The 26565-nt window shown below is 37.8% G+C and overlaps 1 protein-coding gene across 1 annotated transcript in view; it reads right to left on the bottom strand.

Annotated features, from left to right (window-relative positions):
• Positions 1-1294: 1294 nt before the first annotated feature.
• The window catches only part of SPATA17 (spermatogenesis associated 17), a 150394-nt gene continuing 125123 nt past the window's right edge, over positions 1295-26565 (bottom strand). Inside the window, exon 6 of the mRNA XM_004375931.3 lies at positions 1295-1471. Within this exon, the coding sequence (XP_004375988.2) occupies positions 1391-1471 (81 nt within the window). The 3' untranslated portion in view covers positions 1295-1390. The remainder of the gene's footprint in view (positions 1472-26565) is intronic.

Here is a 26565-nt window from a genome sequence, read left to right on the forward strand (position 1 = left end):
CAACTTACATAATTGGCCTCTCATTCCTACCTGTACAAATGATATTTATTCTTACTTAAAATCTTTCAGTACAGGTTTTGCCCAGCAGAAGAGATACCCACTTCCTAAAAGGTTAGTCACTAGTTCAGAAGCTGCGGGCTTAGTCCCCTGACCCTCGCCCACCAGAACTCCATGCTCATTCATGTGCTCGGCCTTAGAGAGGGACGGCAGGGATTTCTCCATCTACTCCACTCATGGGGGAATATGTCCTCTGTATTCCACTCTCACTCACACTGATTTCTGCCCACTTTGTTTTAGGAATATAGATGAGTTTACTTTACAGCAAGGGAGGTGGTGGTATAGTGGTAGAATTCTTGTCTTCTGTGTGGGAGACCTGGGTTCAGTTCCCTGTCAATGCTCCTCAAGCACAACCACCACTCAGCTAAGACAGAGTAGAAAGAAAGGGCTGGTGATCTATTTCCCAAAATCCGATCCACAACTGATTATGGGGATGGACAGGGCAGCGTTTCATTCTGCGGTGTATCAGGCACCGTGAGTCGGTAACTCTGACAATTAATTTCTAAGTTACAGCATTTAAAGTTATAAATGGGACAGTGGAGACTGTATGCTAAATCTAGGGAACTTAAGTTGCTCAAATCCATCCTCTGCTCTTTCCAATGGACCAGTGTTTTTCCCTTGGTTCACGGTTCAGGAGAATATCGGGGGAACCCCAACTTCTCGTTTTTGCCTCATACCTTCCACTCTAGTGATCTTCACTATCTTTGTCCAATTTCTTCTTAAATTTGACTGAAAATGCCAGAATACCTCCTACTAGACTCACCTCAATTATAATCACTTCTCTATTCTAAAACATTTAAGCAACTGAATACAGCACTCCCTGAGAGCTTATTTTGTAACTGATGAATTTTACATAGGTATCTTTGTTCTTCTCTATATTATAAACTTTGTTAATCAGAGACCCCAGACTCTATTCTTTGATATCCTTCAGGCATCAAACACTTCCAATAATGCACACTCTATGTGAATGATACTGTACTAATACAGTACTAGAAGGTATTTTAGTTAACACCATCAGTATTTTTTCATTGTATTGTGTAAAACTATTCAATGTGTTGTCATAACTAACTTAAAGATAAAAGATTTTTGTCAGTCTATTTCTTAAAGTAATTTGGTATCCACTTTGGAGAAGAGATTTGAAAAACAAATTCCATGATTTTTAAATATTGAACACCATTAGATTAGAATAAGATAAATTTATGAAGTTTTATAATTATGTATAAAGTTATAGCATGATTTTGAAAATGCCTGATAAAAAGTCAATCTCATTTGCTTTTTAAAAATGCTATTTAACATACTATTTAGAGTACTCAATAGCAAAAAATATTTACCTTTATACAATCTGCCCAGCTTTTGAATATAATTTCCCATACTTTGAGAAGAGATCAAATGATGGTAACACAGTCTGGAAACCCTAGGAGGAAAAAGAGCAAAGATTACCACAGAGATCTTACCGAGTTTGTATTCTTATTATTTAGAGTATATTAAAATGCTAGCTAGGTGTTATTTAACTGTACTTCAAATTTCCCATCATATCATCAAATGCAACAAAATTAGCAGGGAAGTTTTAGAAGCCTCATCAGTTGAAAGCCAGATATAATGAAGTTTTCATTAAACACACAGTTATTAACAGCTATGGATGGTACCTGCTAGAAGCTCTGAGTGATGCAAAGGTTTGACATAGCCTCCTGTTTGCAAAGAGCTCACAATCTAAGTTTTTTACCTTGGCCTGTAAGGCCCCACATGACCTTGCTTTTGGCTCCTTCTCTGACTTCATTTCTTTCTTTCCACATTTCCCCTCATTTACTCCTCTCTAGCAATACCTTCGTGAACACTTGCCATTTTAGAGTCTTTATCCTTATAGTTGCCTCCACCTAGACACCTTTATTTCTACTCACACCTGTATTCACTCCTTCCCTTCATCACACCTTTGTTCAAAGGGGCCTTCCCTGACCACCTTTATCTAAAATAGCACCCCTGAAACTATCATCTTGTTGTACGCCATTGAGTTGATTCCGACTCATAGTGACCCTGTGTGACAGAGTAGCCCCGTAAGGCTTGGTAGGTTGTAGTTTTTATGGGAGCAGATCACCAGGTCTTTTCTCCCACGGAACTGTTCGTGGATTCAAACTGCAGATATTTTGGTTAGCCGCCAAGTGCTTAACCACTGCGCCACCAGGGCTCCTTTCTATCACTTTAACCAGCTCTATTTTCTTCACAGCAGTTACCACTCTTTGATATTACATGCTTGTATTTTTACCTTGTGTCTCGCACAAGAATGAAAGCCTCATGGGAGTAGGTACTTTGTTTTGTGCAACATAAATATTTGTCAACTCAATGAATGAACCAGGAAAGGTAATATACCCAAATAACTATAATAGAGGGCCCCGTGGGGTAAGTATTACAAAATTTATTCCAAAAAATTGCTAAAGGAATTCATCAGAGAGAAGGGAGAATTTTTTTTTTTGGGGGGGGGTTGGGTAACCAGAGAAGCAGCATTTGATTGACAATAGAAAGGAATGTTTTTCATGCATGTTAAACAGGAAAGTGAATAAACAGGTAAGCTACTAAATCAACAGGGGAAAAAGAAAAAACAAATCTGTTGCCGTCCATTTGATTCCAACTCCTAGCGACTCTCTAGGACAGAGTAGAACTGCCCCACACGGTTTCCAAGGGTGGCTGGTGGATTAGAACTGCCGACCTTTTGGTTAGCAGCTGAGCTCTTCACCACTGCGCCACAACAAATGATCAGATTTTATAAATGTTCTCCTTGGAAAGGAGGCCTAGCCTTAATGGAGATGAGTTTGGTTGTTCTGTTTTGTTGGTTGGTTGATTGGTTTTTAACCTAGGAAAGAAGGCCGTCTGCCCTGGGCCAAGCTGTTCAGAGGGCTCACATTGTACCAACACACAAAGCTAGGTGCATTAAAGAACACGTGGCTGCTCTGTCACCAGGCTCTGGCTCTCAGTCCTGGCACAACAGAGCCAACGACCCTAAGTATCTGCTTGTGCGATACCACTATTCAGGCCCTGGGGAAAGCTCCATGTTTCTGCTCTGTTTGTGAAACAAAAGGTGACTGAGCCCGAACCGCAAGAAGGACGACGGAAGGTTGTGATGGACCACTTTTGAGCACAAAGAGAATTTGAGCGGCAGATAAGCTTAGATATGAGAAAAGGCGAAGTAACTAATTCCAACAAAACCCTTCCTCTTGGACAGCATGATGCGGTAGAATTTACTTAAAGAAGCATCCTTTCCCCTGTGGGGCTGAGCATCCATACTACTGCTTTTGTTTCTTCTAAACTGTGGCTCTGGAGGCACTCAGGAATCAAAACAGTATTTGTAATAGCTGCATGTGGCATCTCAGGAACATTGTGCAATATAAATCATTTATGCTGTTGTTGCTGCTGTTAGGTGCCGTCGAGTTGTTCTGACTCATAGTGACCCTGTGTACAACAGAACAAAACACTGCCCGGTCCTGCACCATCCTCACATCCTTGTTATGCTTGGGTCTACTGTTGCAGCCACTGTGGCAATCATTTACATTACTCTTAAATCTGACTCTGTGTGGTTCAGGAAGGAGAAGGCCTGGTGGTGCAAAGGTTAAGTGCTTGGCTGCTAACCAAAAGGCTGGAGGTTCAAATCTACCCAGCAGCTCTTCGGGAGAAAGACTTGGTGATCTGCTCCAGTAAAGATTACAGCCTAGGAAACCCTATGGAGCAGTCCTACTTTGTCACATGGGGTTGCTATCAATCAAAATCGACTCTTCAGCACGTAACAACAACACAACAACAGTTCAGGTATAATATGTGAAATATAATGATTTTTTATGTTGGCAACTAGAGGAACACCGAACCCTAGAACTGTGAATAGTTTTATTTTTATAAATATATAACAATATTTAATTTTCAAAAAAGTAAATAAAAAGGCTAGCTTTATTCAAATGTTTTTAATGTAACTTTTTTGTATCTATTAACCGTATTTGTATTTCATTTTAATATTAATAATTTTGAATATTTTTAAAAATAACATTTTAAGGCAAAATAAGTTAAAATTTTTGTTTTACATTTACTTTAGTTTACACCTTTGATGACAAATATTCAAACGATACACTTGACGTACAATCACTTTCTTTTTTTAGTTCAGTTTATATAATTATTGATAACACAATACAGGGAAATTTTGATTCTAAAATATAGTTAATGATTCTGCTAGAATAAATGCAAGAAAAATAGGTTGTATGGCGCGAACACAATGTAGGTTATGATTTATGTATGTCTTTATTACTCACCCAAACATTACGGGCCCATCTCAGAAAATCCAGTCATGACAGCAATTATTAAAGTCTTGCAAACTTTCAGTCTTTACATGACGTGTAGTTTTTTATTTTGTTATGAATATTTATTGAAGTAGGATGACAGAACGTATTTTATTTAACAGTTAGCTTGATTTATAAGTTTTAAATCAGACCTATGGTAGATGGCCTCCATTGTTCTTGTCTTGTGCCCTGTAAACACTACTACGTGGCCATCAAGGGATTCACTCCGAGTCCTGGGTGGGCGAGGGCTTGTGCAGTGCTCAGCACATGACTGGCAAATGCATCAGTGGCTCCAAAACTAGCCCAGAGTCCTTCCCACTATCCCACACTGTTAAGGGAGGCCTGCTCACCAAATGCTCATAGAGGTATTCAACTGATCCTCAGTGCTTTTTTCACTAGGCAAAGCTTTTCCTCCAACGGTCTCACTTTCCAAACTTTTAAATCCTCTTTCTGTCTGTCTTCTAAACCACTTCCATATTCTAAACATCTCTCCAGAAGTAGCAGTTTACCAAACTCTGATAAAAACAGAAAGTATATTCTGAGGGTTCTTTATCTCTTACAGCTCTGGAAGTTGTTGATATTTTGACCAAAATATTCTATTGATGAATGGGCTTGTTGCTGTTGTTGTCAGGTGCTGTTGAGTTGGGTCCGACTCACAGCAACCCCACGTAGAACAGAAGGAAACACTGCCCGGTTCTGCGCCATCCTGAGCCCATTGTTGCAGCCACTGTGTCAATCCATCTCATTGAGGGTTTTCTGCTTTTTCACTGACCCTCTACTTTAGCAAATATGATACCCTTCTCCAGGGACTGGTCCCTCCTGATAACATGTCCAAAGTATGGGAGACAAAGTCTCACCATCCTTGCTTCTAAGGAACATTCTGGCTGTACTTCTTCCAAGACAGATTTGTTTGTTCTTCTGGCAGCCCATGGTATACTCAATATTCTTTGCCAACACCATAATTCGAAGGCATCAATTCTTTTTCCGTCTTTCGTATTCATTGCCAGTTTTTGCATGCATGTGAAGTGAATGAAAATATCATGGCTTGGGTCAGGCGCAGCTCAGTCCTCAAGGTGACATCCTTTTAAAACTTTAAACAGGTCATTTGCAGCAGATTTGCCCAAAGCAATATGTTATTTGATTTCTTGACTGCTGCTTCCATGGACATTGCTTGTGGATCCAAGTAAAATGAAATCCTTGACAACTTCAATCTTTTCCCCGTTTATCATGAGGTTGCTTATTGGCCCAGTTTTGAGAACTTTTGTTTTCTTTATGTTGAGGTGTAATCCATCCTGAAGGCTATAGTTTTTTTACCTTCATCGGTAAGTGCATCAAGTCCTCTTCACTTTCAGTAAGCAAGGTTGCGTCATCTGCATATCACAGGTTGTTAATGAGTCTTACTCCAATCCTGATGTACTGTTCTCCATTTAGTGCAGCTTCTCGGATTATTTGTTCGGCATACAGATTGAATATGTATGGTGAAAGGATACAACCCTGACGCACCCCTTTCCTACCTTTAAACCACACAGTATTCTCTTGTTCTGTCCGAACAACTGCCTCTTAATCTACGTACAGGTTCCTCGTGAGCCCAATTAAGTGTTCTGGAATTCCCATTCTTCGCAATGTTATCTATAATTTGTTAGGATCCACACAGTCAAATGCCTTTGCATATTCAATAAAACACAGGTAAACATCTTTCTAGCATCCTCTGTTTTCAGCCAAGATCCATGTGACATCAGCAATGATATCTGTGGTTCCCCATCCTCTTCTAAATCTGGCTTGAATTTCTGGCAGTTCCCTATCGATATACTGCCACGACTGTTTTTTTTTTTTTTTTTTTTAGATTGATCAACCGAATTAAAAATGATTGATTAGGCTTCCCTGATATCAATTCTTGGCAGTTCCCTATCGATATACTGCCACGACTGTTTTTTTTTTTTTTTTTTTAGATTGATCAACCGAATTAAAAATGATTGATTAGGCTTCCCTGATATCAATTCTTTCCCCTTTTACGTATGTAATTTTTTGTTTCCTCCAATGGTATGCTTAAGAATGTGTCACTACTATTTTTTACTGAGCGGGAAATTTTTATTTGGTTGTTACTGTTTTTTAGCACTCTGCCTAAACACTAACTTCTGACATTGGGGGTGTGGGCAGTAGAAAGGGCTCGGGCCTGGCTTTGGGGCCATTTACTCATTTCTCAAACACGTGCTGGGCACCACAGCAAGCCCTAGCTAGCCCACACAGAGCTAGGTGTGCATCCCTGGGCTGCCACTTACATACTAGTGTTCTCAGCTGTGGGGAGGTCTTCAACTTATCTCAGCGTCTCTGAATTTGTTTCCTTGTCTGCAAAACGGAAATATCTACCTTTCACGGTTTTCGTGAGGATTAAATCAGATAAAACATCTGGCACTTAGCACTAGTAGATTCTGCTCTCTTTCCTTCAATGGTAGAATTCTATTCATATTCTACCCACTATGTTCCTTCAAAAACCAAGTTAAGTAAATTCCATAGACACCTATAGGAGGCTAACAATGGGGCAATAACGTGATGAAACAGGAATCAAAGATTTTGGTCATGTCCTCCATCAGCACAAATATTTTGAGTAGGCACCCTGAATATATGTCTACTTATTTGTGTTAAATTGTATATATGTAATACTATCAGGGAAGAAACGCCCGACAATCTACTTCTGAAAAACCAGCCATTGAAAACCCTATGGAACACAGATCCACTCTGAAACGCAAGGGGTCATCATGAGTCAGAACTGACTCAAGGGCAACTGGTTTGGTTTTCTTGGAATACTACAGTATATAATGTGATGAAAACTATTAAAATGAGATAAAATAAATATAAATAGTGGATCTAATATTTTCCTCCTTCATCACTGTGCATCTTCTTCTGTTCTTAAGTTGGACTCTCCTGAAATAATGAATGAAGCATCATTTAACTCTATGATACGTCCTTCATCTGTGTATTCAACAAACATCTGAGTATCTGTAGTGTGTCTGGCACTATGTTAAGCTCCAACCGATGGCACGCAAAACTCAGTCCCCTCTTCCGAGCAGTCCTCACTGGCTAGTGGGGAAGTCAGACAATAGGTGTTTACAATTAATAGTGCAAGAAAACAAGGATTGGCTCTTCAAATATCTACCCTCTATGCCCAGTGAGCCATGGTGGCGTAGTGGTTAAGAGCTAAGGCTTTGAATCCACCAGGTAAGCCTCAGAAACCCTACGGGGTAGTTCTCCTCTGTCCTATAGGGTTGTTATGAATCGGAATCAACTTGACGGCAACAACTTTGCTTATTTTTTGGTATGTCCGCTGAACGAAGATCTTTCAGAAACTCTGTCATTCTTATTTCTTTATCTAAAATTCCACATTCTCACTTGGCCTTTGTCAGCCAATGCTGTTACCTCTGGCACAGGAAGAGGTGACTATGCCCTTAGGACAGTTTTGGTTTTAGAAAAAAATCTGGTGCAGATTACCATTTGTTTAAAACCTGCCTCTGATACATACAACCGGCCATCCTGCCACAGGAAGCTATTTCAGAGCTTAAGATACCCACTTGCACAGCAACCGTGCAGTGTCACTTTTTAAACGTGGGCTGAGAGGATTGCTTTAATGAGAAATAACCTCATTAAGAAAAAACACTGGGGATGGTAATTCTAAATCGTGCCATAACCCTTGTTTGCCAGAGCAGACAGCTTTCGCTGTTAGGATGCCCAGCCAAACACAAATAAGCCACTGCCAAAATGAGCTCCTTGGGACAATTTAGGAGTCTTTGCAAGTGAACAGCTCTTTGAGCTGGACGGAAGCCCAGGTCCATTTTCAAACCCAAGTCAAAGTGACAAAGAGCAAATTTCCTGAGCCACTCGCCCCCTAAGTGTAACATTACTTGGGGTTGGCAGCTGCACTGTTTATGTAGTTATTTAAGGCTTTTCACCAGCCACTCACAACGGAGTACGTACTCAATGGCCGGCTTCAGTGTTGGTAAGCTGGGCAGGGCTGCTCGCCCATAACAGACAAAGCCCCGAGCTTAGAGGGACAAGATGAAACTCAAAGGTTATGCACACATCGTTCAGCTTAAAATATTGTATGATTATCCAGCTCTAAAATACTGCAAAGAAAAGGGCAAGAAGTTTGGGCTTAATATTTAAGACTATTTTAATCAAAAATGTTTCCAGAATGAGACCTCAATGAAGATCTGGCTGGTAGCACTTGGATTTTACATACAAACAAGAGTTCAGGGGCAGGTTAAAAGCCTCTTAGGTGACCTGGCATTAATCCTGTATGATCAAACTTCACTTTCTCATGACATGTTCTCACAATGTGAGTTTCTCGTAACATGCAGGACGCTCTGTGACGGCATGGACATCTCTACCGATGCGACAGAAGAGCATGCAGGCAGCTGACAGGGTTGTAAGAGTTATGCCCTTCTTCCTGTTCACTCGGAGCTTTCAGGAACACATCCTAAAGCATTCTCTGTTATTTGCCCAGTTATTTAGATATTATCCTATACTATTGTTTTAAATAAGTCATTTGTATATGTTACCAAAGAAACAGGTTCTAGCTAATATTGCACTGATAGTGTGTTATCAATCTGAACCTAAAAACAGAAACCAAGTTTGTATATTACATCATGCCCAGAGCCTCAGTGATGGCATTTGCAAGTTCCTGGAAGCTTTCTTATGACTTCTTTCTTATGCTTTGAGGCTATGTTGCCGGGGTTGGAATCGAGATTCCTCATTTGAACAACAGGGATGAAATAATGTGGAAAAGATAATGCCCTCCTCACAGGGTTGTTACGATGATTAAATGACTCAATACATATAAAGCACTTAACAGTGCCTGACAGATAGCAAGTACTTAATGGTTAGGTATTTTCAAACCAAAACTCTCAAATACACTTTTTAGAAAAATAACCGTGAACAAATAATCATAAATAGCTGCTATTTCAAAGGTCATTTATATTCGACTTTGGTATAAACATTTCTGTTCATATTTGAATCTGGGCATGTCTAAATATTGCATCGTCACTTTCCACAGATGTGGCCGATTTAATTCCTGCGTTTTCCATCTGGTGAAGTCCATGTGTAATTGCTCTTTATGTTGTTGAAAAAGGTGTTTGCAATGAATAAGTTGTTTTGCAAAATTCTATCATCTGATCTCCAGCTACATTACTATCACGAAGGCTGTATCATCAGTTAGAACAAGGCTAGGCAGCAACTTCAGAACAGACCATCAATTGCTCATATGCAGTTCAAACTGAAGCTGAAGAAAACTAAAACAAGTCCAAGAGAACCAAAATATGACCTTGAGTATGTCCCACCTGAATTTGGAGACCATTTCAAGAATAGATTTGACACATTGAACACTAATGACCAAAGATCAGACAAGGTGTGGGATGGCGTGAAGGGCATCATATATGAAGAAAGCAAAAGGTCATTAAAAAGACAGGAAAGAAATAAAAGATCAAAATGGACGTCAGAAGAGACTCTGAAAGTTGCTCTTGAATGCAGAGTAGCTAAAGTGAAGGGAAGAAATGATGAAGTAAAAAAGCTGAACAGAAGATTTCAAAGCACAGCTCGAGAAGGCAAAGTAAAGTATTATAACGACATGTGCAAAGACCTAGAGTTAGAAAACCAAAAGGGAAGAACACGCTCAGCATCTGTCAAGCTGAAAGAATTGAAGAAAAAATTCAAGTCTCAGGTTGCAATTTTGAAGGATTCTATGGGCAAAATATTGAACGACTCAGAAAGCATCAAAAGAAGATGGAAGGAATAAACAAAGTCACTGTACCAAGAAGAACTGGTCGGCGTTCAGCCATTTCCGGAGGCGGCAGATGATCAAGAACCGATGGTGTGCAAGGAAGAAGCTGCACTGAAGGCACTGGCGGAAAACAAGTCTCCAAGAACTGACGGAAGACCAACTGAGATGTTCCAACAAGAGGATGCCGTGTCAGAGGTGCTCACTTGTCTATGCCAAGAAATTTGGAAGACAGCCACCTGGCCAACCGACTAGAAGAGATCCATATTTGTGCCTATTCCCAAGAAAGGTGAACCAGCAGAATGCGGAAATTATCAAACAATCTTAACATCGCACACAAGTAAAATTTTGCCGAAGATAACTTAAAAATGGTTGCAACAGTACATCAACAGGGAACTGTCAGAAATTCATGCTGGATTCAGAAGTAGACTTGGAATAAGGGATATCATTGCTGATGTCAGACGGATCTTGGCTGAAAGCAGAGAATACCAGAAAGACATTTACCTGTGTTTTATTACTATGCAAAGGTGTTCAACTGTGAGGATCATAACAAATTATGGACAACATTTCAAAGAATGGGAATTCCAGAACACTTAATTGTGCTCATGAGGAACCTGTACATAGACCAAAACGCAGTTGTTCGGCCAGAACAAGGAGATACTGTATGGCTTAAAGTCAGGAAAGGTGGGTGTCAGGTTTGTATCCTTTCACCATACTTATTCTGTCTGTATGCTGAGCAAATAATCTGAGAAGCTGGACTATATGAAAAAGAACCAGGTATCAGGATTGGAGGAAGACTCGCTAACAACCTGTGATATGCAGATGACACAACCTTGCTTGCTGAAAGAAAAGAGAACTTGAAGCACTTACTGACGTAAATCAAAGACTACAGCCTTCAGTATGGATTACACCTCAACATAAAGAAAATAAAAATCCTCACAAACGGACCAATAAACAACATCATGATAAACGAAGAATACTGAAGTTGTCAAGGTACCATCGCAGTGCCTGACACATATCAGAACTCAATAAACCTTTGTTGAATTGAAATATAAGACTTCTCATTGTGTCCCTGTTTTCAAGCAAAATAATTCCTAACTTCACAGTAAACATGCTGTGATGACATTGTCAATGATTTCTTTAGAAGAACTGTTGTACCTGTAATACAGCAAACTTTACCATGACACACCTTTTGTTCAATGAGCTTGTCTATTCCCCCAGAGGATCACAGATACCATGTCTTCCAGGACTCAAGAAACCCTGAGTGACTAAATGAATGAGAACATGAACACATAAAATGAACTAATGAATTCACAATATTGGGTAGTATTCTTTAAGGGTGGGTTGTAAATAATTCTGCATGAATACTAACCATACATAGATTATAACCTGGAATGTTAATTTTATAAGACATAATCTTCATTTTATTTTAATTTCTCTGAGATTAAAAATCAGATAACATAAAAATGAAGCTTTAAAAAACAGTATTCTCATAACCTTGTACTAAACCTAGAATTTCATATTATCATCAGAATTACCATGTTTGTTAAACTCATTTCTTTCTGCTCTCTTTAGAATTGGTTTATTGATTTATTCACTCTTCCTTCCTTCCATCCTTCCTTCCTTCCTTCTGTCCTTCCTTCCTTCTTTCCTTCCTCTTCCTTCCTTCCCTTTCAAAAAACCTTTTTTGAGTGCCTACTTAGGCAAAGCACTATTGTAGGCTGTGAGGATACAGTGATGAGCAGAACAAACAAAACCTCCTATCTTCACGGAACTTGAATTCTATAGACGGGAAAGAGACAGTAAACAAATAACTGAGTCATCTGTGAACAAGTGCTATGCAGAAAAATAAGCCAGAGAAGAGGAGAGGATTGAACGGTCAGGAAAAGGGCTCACAGTTTCAAATCAGGCGGTCAGGAAAGGCTGCTCTGAGGTGATATCTGAGCACAAACTGGAACTGGTGAGAGATCAACTATGCAAAGTAAACTAAGCGCATTTTCTGCTGCAACCAGTTCTGTCACTACAACACCAGCACCAGTTCCACTTCAAAGGCCCAGAAGCCCGCTTTGCTGTTTGTTCTTAGGTGTCGTCCAGCTCACAGTGATCCCACATATGACAGAACAAAACGTTGCCCAGTCCTGCACCATCCTCGCAATAGTAGGTATATCTGAGCCCATTGTTGCAGCCACTGTGTTAATCCATCTCACTGAGGGTCTCCCTTTCTTTAGCTGACCCTCAACTTTACCAAGCATGATGTCCTTCTCCAGGGACTGATCCCTCCTGATAACATGTCCAAAGTATGTGAGACAAAGTCTGGCCATCCTTGCTTCTAAGGAGCATTCTGGCTGTACTTCCTCTAAGTCAGATTTGTTTGTTCTTCGGGCAGTCCATGACAGATTCAATATTCTTTGCCAACACCATAATTCAAAGGCATCAATTCTTCTTTGGTCTTCCTTCTTCATTGTGCAGATTCTGCATGCACGTGAGGCGAGTGAAAATATCATGGCTTCGGTCAGGCACATGTTAAAAAGCCACTAAGTTACCCTAAAAAGATTGTTTTATCTGCTCTAAGATTTCTGAGAGGCCAAAATTTCCAACATCTGAAACAAGTTAATACATCTGGCACCTGCAGTACAGAATGCAGTCTGGCATCAAGCAGTAAAAAGTATTACCTCTTCTCTGTGCGCAGCATGAAAGGGTGCTAAGAGCCCCGGTAAGTTCCTTCTTTCAACAGGCACATTAAACTCTAAGGTTGTCAATGCACTTTGCATCACCTGCGTTGACACCACCCTGGCCCGTAAGGAGAGGTTTATTAATAGCTCAGCCAGTGAAGGGGGCCTCGCCCATGATTTCTAATTCCCACTGGTACATTTATATCCCTTAAGCAGCATTACCCAAGAAAGACAAAGAGGACTATTAATAATGGTTACCTATTTCTTTCATTGATACCACAAATGGTGTCTAATGTCAAGAAGTAACTAGCCAGCATTAAGTTCACATAGAAACAATCCTTGATGCGCTGTCCGGGAAGGTGGTAGCTGGAGGATTTTTTTTTTTTTTTTACGTCAGCAATAACGAGCTTTTGTCAAGGTTAGGTGTTTTTTGCAATTGTGGATGCTAGTGAGAAAAAGTGATCCTGATCCCTCTCCAAGAGCAGTGCTAACAGAAAGCACGATTTTGAAAATGCCCCCAGCCCAGGTTCTTGTGACGGGATTTATTATTTCTTGGTTAGCTGGAGGAGGGGTCTCTGAATAACATGTCTTGTTCATTTTCCAGTTACCTCCTGGGAAGGCAAACACCCCTGAAATAATAAACTGGCTAATTTAAAAGGTGCAGCTAACTATAATGAAAGGCAATTTTCTACTTATTTTAATGGCTTAAAAAGTACAGATCTTAGCCTTTGAGTCAACTAGACCTCAGATCTTAAAGTGAAAAGAACTATTGCCCTGCCTTTATAAAAGCTGGCTTATCTTTTCTGTATACCCTTTTCATCAATGTTTTTTACTTGTTGGTTTACTCTTTTACCGTGAGAATGAGTATGATAATGTGTGGTATAAAAATCAAGAAATTAGTCTTACAGTGGGGAATCCACCAACAACACCATTTTAATCTTATTCTTCAAGCAGCAGCAGAAAATATATAATTGCAGTTTAATTTATGCAATAAATATTTCATTTTAATTACGCTTGATTTTTGTCAAGCTACAAAAATGTCAATAGTTCCGACAGTTTCTTTCTTACAAGTTTTTTTTAAAACGAAAGAATTAAAATCAAGTGCTGTTTCTGAAAGAACTTATGAAAGATTTCTAATTACTGCTTATGTTTTTGAAAAATTGCTAATCTAGTAGTCCCAAAATAACATCTGGGAGCATTTGAACTTGAAGCTCCATAATTCAATATTTATAATTCTTAATAGTATACATGCATCATTAATGTAATGGAATTATCACAAGAGGAATTTTTTTGTAATTATAGGCTATATCAATAACTGCCATTGAAGGGTGAATTTTCTCTATAGAAATGTTTTTAGTTAATTCCGCTCAGGAAAACTAACACAAGAATAAGTGAACTGATTGCTGCTGACACACCATCCCGAAGAAAAGAATATTTACCATTAATGGGCAAATCTGCTGCAAAAGACCTCTTTAAGGTGTTGAAAAACAAAGATGTCACCTTGAAGACTAAGGTGCGCCTGACCCAAGCCGTGGTATTTTCAATCGCATCATATGCATGTGAAAGCTGGACAATGAATAAGAAAGACCGAAGAAGAACTGATGCCTTTGAACTGTGGTGTTGGTGAAGAATATTGAATACACCATGGACTGCCAAAAGAACGAACAAATCTGTCTGGAAAGAAGTAAAACCAGAATCCTCCTTAGAAGGAAGGATGGCGAGATCACATCTTACATACTTTGGACATGTTGTCAGGAGGGATCAGACCCTGGAGAAGGACTCCATGCTTGGTAAAGTAGAGGGTCAGCTAAAGAAAGGGAGACCCTCAGTGAGATGGATTAACACAATGGCTGCAACAATGAGCTCAGATATACCTACTATTGCGAGGATGGCGCAGGACCGGGCAGTGTTTCATTCTGTAGTATGTCAGGTCACTATGAGTCGGAGCTGACTAGACGGCACCTAACAACGACAACAACAACTAGATGGTAAGGTTCCTGTGGGCAGGATCTAGGACTTGTATGTTTATAGCCTCCAGCTACCACATCTAAATATAGCTGAAAATGAAAACCTACAGAAATGAATGAAAGATTCTGGGTCTTACGTTTTTGAGAATAAGTTTATTATTTCAAAAGCACTGCAATAAAAGTTATATAGACCTCCAGAAACCACCTTCCAGCCAAGCAACAGACAGGCTTATAAAATAAAAAATAATGCCTGAAAAGAATGTGCTCTGTAGAACAATTATACGAGAGCAAAAGGGCAACATTTGCCCAAATGTAAAGACGAGAAGGCAGAAGGGGTAGGAGAACCAGACAAAAGTAACCAGGGAACCCAGGGCAGAAATGGGCAGAGTGTTGACACAGTGTGGGCATTACAACCAATGTTATGGAACACTTTGTGTATAATTTGTTGAATTTGGTCTGTAAACTTTTACCTAAAACATACTATTTTTTAGAAAGTTATATAGACCTGCATTTCAAAATTATCCATTAAAAGACTTGTAGTTTCAGGATGGCAGAGCAATGAATTTCTTGCCCTATCTTATTCTCTCATAAATAGCACCCCCAAAAGATGGAGAATTACAAACATGCACAAAACTACATCTTCAGTGAAGCCAGGAGAAGGCAATAACCCCAAATTATAATTTATATTGGAAAACAGATGGAGAGTGGTACCAGCTCTAAGAGGAGAGAACGGAGCCACTTTCCATGTCTGTAGTGGGTGATACCAAGAAAACTCCATCCTATCCTTCCTACCTAAACCCAGAAGCCTCAGCACTGGAAGCGTCTAGTATCTCAGGAGGCAGAAGTGAAGCACAGGGCTTATAGTCTGTGGAAGGAACACTGATCCTTCAGGTCAGCTCCCCAGTGAGGCTTCTCTCCCATCTTCTCCCAGGTTCAAGTGGTTTGTTCTCTGGGGACAAAAATTGGAGATACCAGCACATAGAACACAAGGGTAAGGAGCTATACGAAAAATGAAGTGAAAATCTTTATACTGAGTGGTGAGAACAGCATCCTACTCCCCAGAGCCATTCCCAATTCCCAGAATACTAGCAAACTTGGCAGGAGATTAAAGAATCTTTTGTCAGAAAACTGAATAGCCCATTATTTTTAAATATGTGTCTCATTTTTTAATATGAATGGATACCCAAAGATCAAGAGATGTTTGAGAAAAGCTTCCAATCTAAAAAACAGAGAGATAAAGAAAAAGCAAGTAAACAAAAAAATGAATTTAGGTGAATTTAAGACAATGCAAGAAGCTGAAAAAGTACCATTAAGAAAAAAACTAAAATAAATCTTCTAAGAGACATTGGAAAGGATATTGCATCCATTAAGCAAGTATAAGCTGCTATAAAAATTTTAGAAAATAAGAGTATTACTGAATTAATGAGAGCAAGAAAAAAGTTGATAAAAAAAAATTGCAAGATGAGACAAAGGAACTCTTCTAGAAAGTAAAATAAAATGACAAATGTGATGGAAATAGGAGACAGAAAATTTAAAAAAAAATAAAAAAAGCTGTGGGTCAATCTAGAGAGTTTGATCTCTGACTACAGAACCTCCAGTAAAATAACTGAGAAAACAAGGAAAAAAGAATGAGGAAAGAATCAAAAAAAATTCCCGAAAACAAAAAGAAAAAAAAAAAAAAATGGTTTAAAACTGAGTAGAAACAACTTAGAATTCTATATTAATTAAGTGTGAGATGGAATTTTCAAACATGTAAAGTGTCAGAAGTTTACCTCTCATGGACCTTTTCTCAGAAGCTACTGGAGGATGGGCTCCAATAAAACTAAGGAGAAAACCCAGAAAGAGACACAAATCCAATAAAAGAGTCAAAGTGAATTTTCTAGATGATGGTAAAGAAGTTTCAGAATGACAGTCGTATAGCAGACCTAGAGATTGATAATCCATATTGCAATAGGACAAAGGGCTCCAGAATGGAAGTACTCAGGAAAATAAAAAGTTGATTTTCTGATAGGTTTGATCACATAAAAAATTCTATTGAGAGGCTGTCAGAAGGTATGGAGAGACTTGGCATGAAGAACAAAGTAAATTAAGCAAATGAGAAAAAAGCAATTACCAACTCCAGGAAATATAAAAAGTTATACAAGAAGGAATAATCATCTTAGAATATTTCTTTGTTTAATATGACACCATATATACATAGTCAAAAATGTAAAGTCTGAATATTGGGTTACTCAGGACTTATGATAACCTATATTCCAATAAAACATGAAGGTGATGGTATAAGAGACGGAGGTGATGGTATAAGAGAACTAAATCCTCATCTACCATAACTGGAGGTCAAGGACTAACATCTAAAACTGAGAAATCAAGACAGACTATATTTAGCTAAAAGATAAGAGTTCAAAGTCGTGGCCTCTGGGAAGGAGGACTGGGCATGTAGGATGCACAGTGGGTCAGAGTCTGTCATTTTTCATCATAAATCTTCAAACAAGTTTACTTTTCTTTAACTATGCATGTATTTTATTTTGATCAAAATAAAATAAAAAATAATTAGCAACTAAAGTGTTCACTATTCTTAGAATTAATATTTCTTTTCTCCTTGGACACTTATTTATCAATTGCATTATTCTCAAGTAATTGCTGCCCTTTTTTACTTTTTTATCATTTACACTAAATAACTAATTACATTTACCCTAAATACCTAAATATGTAATCTCTCTTATGCTATTTTTCAAAATCTACATCATCTTCCTTTCTGAGCATTTTTAACAATGGTTCCCATAAGCCAGTCTAGATATTAACACATACTAAAATCCATATAAGATAGTCAGTGAAAATTAATGTTTTTTACAGTGTCAACTGTCTCTACAAGCTTTAGGGAAATTATATGCACGATTATACATTTACCAGTCTATGTACAATACTTCATATCTATATTTGAACCAAAATGATTTAAGACAATGATATATTTTCTGAACTAGTGTCCTTTTCTTTAACGAAATCAAATTAAGAAAGCAACGTGAACTTCTTTACAAGCTATTTCATAGTTGGATGCCCATGAACTTTATTGAGTCTAAACTAAAAAATATGCATAGGAAAAATACATTGGTATTCAAAATATTAAGGAGTGTTTATTTGCTGTTGCCATTCAAAGCACAGTTTATTGCAGAACTCTTAAATATAACTCCTAATTTATTTAGATTTTTTAAAATGAAAGACATTTATAAGTATACTGCCATCTGATGCATAGAAGAATTTAATCTCAATAATTCCTACATGATTTCATTACTATTTCTAAGCAAGGTAGAAATTATTTAAAGAGTGAATGGACATAAAAATAAAACAATTTCAACAAGTTTTGCCTTAGAAACTCTACAGTTGGTATAGTCTCATAATATAGGAGAAAAAAATCCCTTGAATAAAGTTAAATTTAATGGTGTGTATATTGTCTTGACTTACACCGCTTTTGTTTTGCAAATAAGAATTTATCAGAAACAAAGTCAAAAACAATTATGCCTCACCACCGCCAATATATAACCACTGCTAACTAGCTGATATCTCTTTTAAATTATACTTTTAAAACTAACTGACACAAACTGGTGGAAGACACAATCTAATGAAATCACTGCAAAAAGAGGCTAATCTGAATGAAGGCCAATTGGAGTGCATTACAAATTACAGAACATTACTAAGGCAAAGCACTTCAAGTAAATTCAGATACTTTCAGTAACAAGTTAAAATAATAAAGTATGCATAGGCAGTCAGTTTAGGTAGAAGGCTTATTTGTTCATTTATATACATTATATGCTTAATAAATGAACGATATGCAAATTACTACTTGTAAATACTTGAGAAACTTTGACCTACTAAATATGTTAACCACTCTTATAATATTGCTTAAGTTATTATTCCATTTAATATTGTTCTTTTTTATAATAAACATAAAAAAGCATTCAATATAGAAATAAATTATGATAAATTCTGAAGAAAACAAGTACAAAATTAGCAACGATATATTTAGCATTAAGTCCTCGGTAGTCCAAATTTAGTTCTTATGACAACAGTCTAAAATAGTTTCCTGGAGTATTAACCTGTCTTGTATCCATTAGCAATTTGAAGGTTAATATGAATTACTATTAGGACAAGTCTCTGAATTAAGCTTGATAGGTTCAAAGTGTTTCAAACTAATCAAAATCCTCTAGAGGCAATTTATAGGGTCTTTTTAAGAGATAAGAGGGAGAATTTATTTTTACTTTATTCAGTTTTACTAAGTAAAATTTTGATGACTATATATTCCCTTTACTTAAGAGAAGAAAGAGGTTAAGAACTGTTCCATATTGAAGTCACAATAAAACTCTATAATAAACATAATATTAATAAGCTATACTGAAATACTTAATCATGGATTTCTTTTATGAAAACATTCTTTATCTCACAATAGAGTTTAGTGTATTAGTATACAATAGTTTATATATCTTTTATGTTGATCATATGTTTAGCTAATATAGACAATGATACAGGTGTTAATCATCATTAATGATGTTTCTAGGAATCCATTAGTTTCTAAAAGCTTGGAAATTAATGGTAAGGTATTTCAATTAGTTTTGTCTGCCCTCCAACTATATGGCTAGGGCCTATCCAAATTTTCAAAACTGTTAATGTGATTTAGTGGATATTAACCTCACAATGTTTCATTAAGTTCTTATCCATCATGGGGGCTAGTTAATCTGCCTGGAGGGGAATTTCCTCTTCCAAGAAATCTTATAGTTAGAGCCCCAAGAACACTCTTTTCCATTCCTACCATCAATAGCATATGGAAGAACTGGTTGAGCATACAGGTGGGAAATTGCAAACAACAGCAGGTAATGTGTCTACGTGTTCAGGAATGAAACCAAAAAAGTCGTCAAAAGATTCCCTCCACGAAATCTCTGGTGCTCACACAGTTATACCAGCAAGTTCTTTGAAACTTTCAAACAGAAGATGATCTTCAGTCCAAGTAAACAGCTCTGGAACTTCTCCTTACTTACTTCTGACTTCATCACAAGCATTAAAATTGGATTTCCTTTTAGCATCATTTTTGTAAGTGGAATTTCTGTCTCCTCAAGAGAGGTGAGGATAACGAGTGGAAAACACAAAACTGTTGAGCTGCAGGAACAAAGCTACAGACTAAGCTCACCACAGGCCGGTGACTCGCTCCTGCACAGCCTCCCTGCACGCGGGACTTCCATGCCAGGCAAAGAGGCAGGGCCAGGTTAGAACTATACTTCTTCCTCTCTTCCGTCATTTAAAGGATCCCTCATGTGCGGTGGTTAAATGCTTGGCTGCTAACCGAAAGGTCAGCGATTCAAACCCACCAGCCATTCTGCGGGAGAAAGATGTGACAGTCTGCTTCTGTAAATATTACAGCTTTGGAAACCCTATGGGGCCATTCTACTCTGTACTACAGGGTCACTATGAGTCAGAATCGACTCCATGGCAGTGAGTAATGGGTATATCATTTATGAGTGTTGCAGAACTAGGAAATGCGGCCATGTGAATTGGGCGGCCTTCCAAATGGCGTTCATGAAAGAGGCCTTGATTCAGAGAGACAGTGAGAAGAGGTAAATCAACAGGCTTTCTATGCTGGTGAACAGTGAATGTGTCTAGCACTCCTCCGACAGGAGAGGGAGAAGAGAAACAATTACAGAGGCCAATGAAAGAAACACAGACCCACATGGTAAAGACCTGGACGAAAATCAGATGCTGAAAGTCATCGTCTACAGGAACATGTAGAACGTTTAAGCGTTAGAGAATGTCTGACAGCTTTAACCAACCCCTGAAGACATGGATTCTGTAAAACAGAGTCAGGCAAAAACGGTAAAAACAGGCTAAAATGAAAGGACCATAGGTCTAGAAAAGCAATAAGGTAGGAGATATGTTAGTTAAAAAGACAGTAAATAAACTTAAAGATAACAATAGCAGAATTAAAATTCACTTTGGAAATGACTGGCTATTTAAAATCGAATTAGCGATAAAGGCTATACTTCAGAAACTCACAGAATGCAGAAGGAAAAATAAGAGATGAAATTAAAATGACAAAAATGTACTTTGGGGAAGAGAAAAAAGCTCTAAACATAACATTATACAGGGCCTTAAGGAATAAATCAGAACAACTGGAATAAAAATAATAATAAAAAGTCAAAATTGTAGAAAGCTTTCTGAATAAGTATACAAAGTACTGGATGCCTTCCAGGTATAATTAATAAAAACATGCATGCTTGGCTACTTTCTCGCAACTCATTCATTTATTCAAGAAATATTTTTTGTGTCTACCATGTATTGCTCTAGGCACGCTGGATACATCAAAGAACAAAACAAAGGTTCCAGCCTTCATGGAGTTTATATTCCAGCAAGATTGAAAAAATTAAAAAAGAATAAGGAAAATAAATTCAACACAGCACATCCCCACAAGACACGGTCATATTTCAGATATTTCTTTTGTAATATTAATTGATAGATCACAAACTAGTATCTATGAAGTTGAGAGAAAAAGCTTGTGAGCCCAGTATTTTATACATACTCTAGTTGTTACTGCTATATGGTAGCTACAAAAAGGCATTCTTTGATACGTGTTAGTTAGGATTAGATTCAGCTGCAACCAACAGAAAGCTCAAATTCACAGTTACTTACGCAAGGGAGAAATTTATTTCTCTTTTACACAAAAATCCAGATTTGGCTCGATACGCCTTGATTCTTGTATATTGCTACTCTTTTGTGTCCTATACTGACTCAAGGATTACATTATGAAGATGTCAATCAATCTCTAACCACCAACTCCCCCATCCAAGACATCCAGAAGGGAGAAAATAAGAGTGACACCATTCCCTTTTTAAAGACACTGTTGGGAGACAGTTTGCCATGGGCTTCTTGAGTTAATGCCAGAATCAGAAAACCCTGACCATTCTTTTACCAGGTCCACTTCTCAGAATTGTTTATGCAACTGACAATCCTGAGACGTGAGTTAACACATCACCAGTATGTACCCCACAGTCCTGTGATGCCCCTGATCTCCCCCCACTAGTGTGAAAGAGCACTCTAAAACTGAGGTGTTTGACGTAACTAAAATAAGGTCTGAATCAAACTCCATTTTTCCTAGGCCCCGCTTCTATTTTTTTGGGTTTTTTTGAACATTTTATTGTGGTTTAGGTAAAAGTTTACAGAGCAAATTAGTTTCCCGTTCAATAATTTATACATGAATTTTTTTTTTTTGGTAACATTGATTGCAACCCCCTCAATGTATCAGCACCCTCCCCACTTCCACCCTGGGTTCCCTGTTTCCATTTGTCCAGCTTTCCTGCCCCTTCCTGCCTCCTGAACTTTGTTTTTGAATAAATGCTACCCTTTTAGTCTCAGGTATTTGAATGTTCTGAGGAGCTCATTTTTCACTGATGTTATTGTTCACTTTGTAGGCCTGCCTATTGTTTGGCTGAAAGATGATCTCTGGGAGTGGGATCCGTTCCAAGTTTGAAGGGTGTCTAAGGGCCACAGTCTCAGGGGTTTCACCAGTCTCTATCAGACCAGTAAGTTTGGTCTTTTTCTTTTTTTTATGATTTGAATTTTTTCTAAAATTTTCTACCACTCTGTCTGGGACCCTCTATTGTGATCCCAATCAGAGAAGTAGGTAGTGGTAGCTGGGCACCATTTAGTTCTTCTGGTCCCTACTTCTGCTTTGCAGAGTATGTGACCCATGACCATACTCTTGACCAAGAAAACTTGTTCTCAACATTCTGAAGTGGCCCATCCAGATTGTTGCAGGAATAAGCCCCAGAATGCAGGAAACTGAGGCTAAGGTTGAGTATCCCAGCCAACAGAAACTCTTGGTACATGAGTCTTACAGAGCATGTTGAACATCAACCAGTCAAATGTACCCCCATATTCTTTCCCAGCTCTGTAAAGAGTTCTGCAAAATTGAGTATAAAGACATGTGCTTATGCGCTCTCCTTGGACCGCCATTTTGAACTTTCATTTTGGTGCTTCCTGATTTGCAAATTTTTGAATCTGAATAAAATTCTTATTTTACAGAAACTCTTTTTTTATTTTTAACACTACTTGCTATAAAGGTGGTAGATTGTCTACATTCCGGGTTTTTCTCCTACGGCACACTCCACTGCATGGGCAGGCTCCATGTGCAGGCTCCACCTGGCCCTCGCATCACTCTGTGTGATCTGAAGCTCAAGGAACTGCCCCAAGTAAACTAAAACTCCTGTTACCGAGTTTGCTGTGAGGAACAGTCTCTGACACAGGGGTCTCGTGTGTCCTGTCAGCGTCTATGGAAACTATGCCAGACTAATTTATTAGCTTCTACAGTCATTCTGGTAGGAGTTCTCCTGCTTTTAGCTGTCTTCCACACCAACAAACTTTTTTACGCAGGACAAAATTTTGATAAATACTTCCCAGAACCTGGACTCAATACTTTTACTTGCATTCCATTTTCCAGCACTTAGTATAGGTGCATACCTAGCTTAAAAAGGTGGCTGATAAATGTAAGTTTTTATTTTATGCAGCCATGTACCCAGCTATCAATCAAAGGTTCTATTAGCACAGAAAAAGAATTGGCAAACTGCAGCCCACAGCCTTAATCCAGTCTCTACTTGTTTTTATAAAGTTTTACTGGAACACATCCATGTCCATTTATTTACTGTTTATGGCTGCTTTCACACTAAAACAGCAGAGCTGAGTAATTGCAATAGAAGCCATATACATGGTCTTCAAAACCTGAAATATTGACTATCTGGCCCTATAATAAAAACTTTGCTTATACCTGTACAGAGGAAGGGAAAGCTGGTATGAGGGACAATTAACTTTTTGCTAAAGATATTCAAGTCTTCAGAAAGTATACTATCCATGTTCTCATTTAAATTATGCCTCTGTGGTGTATCGCCAGCTTCAAAGAAATGAATCATTTTTAACATTTCAGAAAGAAGAATTGGTAATGTCAATATGACTTCCAATAAGAACAACAAAATATCAGTAAGAATTTGAACACTTTTCACAAACTCGAGAAAATTGATAAATATAGGCCATTACACCAAACAACTGCAGAATATATATTATTTTTAACGCACTTAGAACATTCACAAAAACTCATCAGATCCTTAGCCAGAAAGCAATTCTCAACAAATTTTCAGAGATTAAATTTGGAGTTTATTTTTTGTCCACAGAGGAATTAAGGTATGCCACTATATCCATGCTTTGAGGGAAACTTATAGTCTTATATGGACATATTAGAAATAGAGACCGAAAACGTATTATCTAAGTATCCATCCCAAGAAGTAACAAAAAGAACAGCAAATTAAACCCAAGAAAGATGAAGGACGAAAAAATAGAGATAAGAACAGATGTTAATGAAATAAAAAAACAATTATTCAATAGTGCAAATCCACAGAGCCAGAAGTTAGTTTTATATAACAGATTGATGAAATGGAAAAATCGCTGGGACAAGATTCATAAGAATTTATCAACATCATGAGTAAAAAAGGTGACATCACTACATATGCTACACACATTAAATATGTGTGTGTGTGTATGCATGCGTGTGTGTGTGTGTGTGTGTGTGTGTGTGTATCAGGCCATCTACAACCTAGCTTTAACCAACATATTTTGCTGTACTTTTTCACATATATAAAATTTTTAATTCTTCAAAATTAAAAATTATATGATTCTCAGCGAGAAATACCAAATTTTATCCCATGTAGTCAAAACTATTCTCAGAGGTTCATTTATTGCCATAAATGTTTTAACCATTCCCTTTGGGTCTCCCAAATTTTCCTTTCTTTACCCCTAATTGGAGCCCTGGTGGTGTGGTGGTTAAGAACTATAGCTGCTAACCAGAAGTTTGGCAGTTGGAATCCACCAGGTGCTCCTTGGAAACCCTATGGGGTGGTTCTACTCTGTCCTACAGGGTCGCTATGAGTGCAAATCAACTCAACGGTAATGGGGAACGGGGTTTATCCTTGATTATAATTTCATGTTTAACTAAAAAATATAAGTAAAAAAACAGACACTTTCAGAAACTATAACTGGTTGCCGTTGAGTCAATTCCGACTCATAGCGACCCCAAAGGACAGAACGGAATTGCCCCATAGGATTTCCAAGCAGTTGCTAGTGGATTTTGGTTAGCAGCCATAGTTCTTAACCACTGCACCACAAAGGCTCCATGGACATTATTTCACTTCTATATATATTATCTAGTAGATGTTTCATGATAAAAATTCTATGGTTAAGATGTAAGATTTTATGGTTTACACATAAAAATAAGTATCTGATTGTTCAGAATAATGAAAATTCAAAGAACATGTACTTCCAAAAATTAATAACTCATTTTTATATTTTGTGAATATATATAATGTGTGTATGCATATATATGCCCATGTAACTTTAACCATTATTTAAATAAGTACCTTCTTATCAAAAATATTTGTTGCTCAATTAGCAATTATTCTTATATTAGATGTGTGCGCATAATTTTTTCATTTCTTTCTCAAGAGGAATTAACATAAAAATAATTCTAAGCTGAATAATATCCAGTGCAATTGGGTAAGCAGTATATATAAGCCAGTCACATATATTAAAAACAGCTAGGAAGTGTTAAAGCTAAAACTATAAAGTTTGTGGAAGATAACATAGGGTCAAAACTAGAGGACCTAATTTTTGGAATAAATAGCCTATTAAACAAAACTAAAAATGCACGAACGACAGAAAATAAACTAGACAACTAAGATCTCCTAAAATATTAAATCTCTATGCTTATCAAAAGACTTTACCAAGAGAGCAAAAAGAGTGCCTACAGATTAGGAAAAAAAATATTTGGCAATGACACATCTGATCAGCACCTAATTTCTGAAATATATAGAAGACTTCAACAACTCAACAACAAAAAGACAAACAGTCCAATCAAGAAATGGGCAAAGGATATCCACAGACACTTCACCAAAGAGGACATCCAGGTGGCCAATAAATACATGAAAAGATGCTCTTGATCATTAGCCATTAGATAGATGCAAATCAGAACTATAATGAGACACCATCTCACCCCTGCAAAAATGACAACGACTAAAAAAAAAAAAAGATAACAAATGCTGGTGAGGTTGTGAGGGAATTGGAACACTTATACATTGCTGGTGGGATTGCAAAAATGGTACAATGACTATTTAAACCAGTATGATGCTTCCTCTAAAAGCTAGAAATAGAAATACCACATGATCCAGCAATCCCACTCCTAGGTATATATCCTAGAGAAATAAGAGCCATGACAAGAATAGACATATGCACACCCATCTTCATTGCTTCATTACTCACAATAGCAGAAAGATGGAAACAACCTAAGTGTCCATCAACAGATGAATGTATAAACAAATTGTGGTACATACATACAAGGGAATACTACACGACTGTAAAGAATAATGAGGAGTTCTTGAAAGATCTTTTAACATGGACGAATCTGCAGGACATTATGCTGAGTGAAATAAGTAAGTCACATAAAGACAAATATTGTATAGTCCCAATATTATAAAAAATCAAGAACCAGGTATACACACAGAAAGAAAAGTTCTTTGATGGTTACCAGGGATGGGAGGGAGAGGCAGGGGGAATCACTTTCTAGATAATAAACATTTGTGACTTTTGGCGATGAGAAAGACAAGACCAAATATGGGTGATGTTAGCACAACCTGACCAAGGTAAATAAAGACACTATGAAGTACATTATAGGGAGTTCCAGCAAAATGGCGCTCTAGGCAGAAGCACCACGC

The sequence above is a fragment of the Trichechus manatus genome, unplaced genomic scaffold (genome assembly GCF_000243295.1).
Source record: "Trichechus manatus latirostris isolate Lorelei unplaced genomic scaffold, TriManLat1.0 scaffold00039, whole genome shotgun sequence".
NCBI classification, from domain to species: Eukaryota; Metazoa; Chordata; class Mammalia; order Sirenia; family Trichechidae; genus Trichechus; species Trichechus manatus.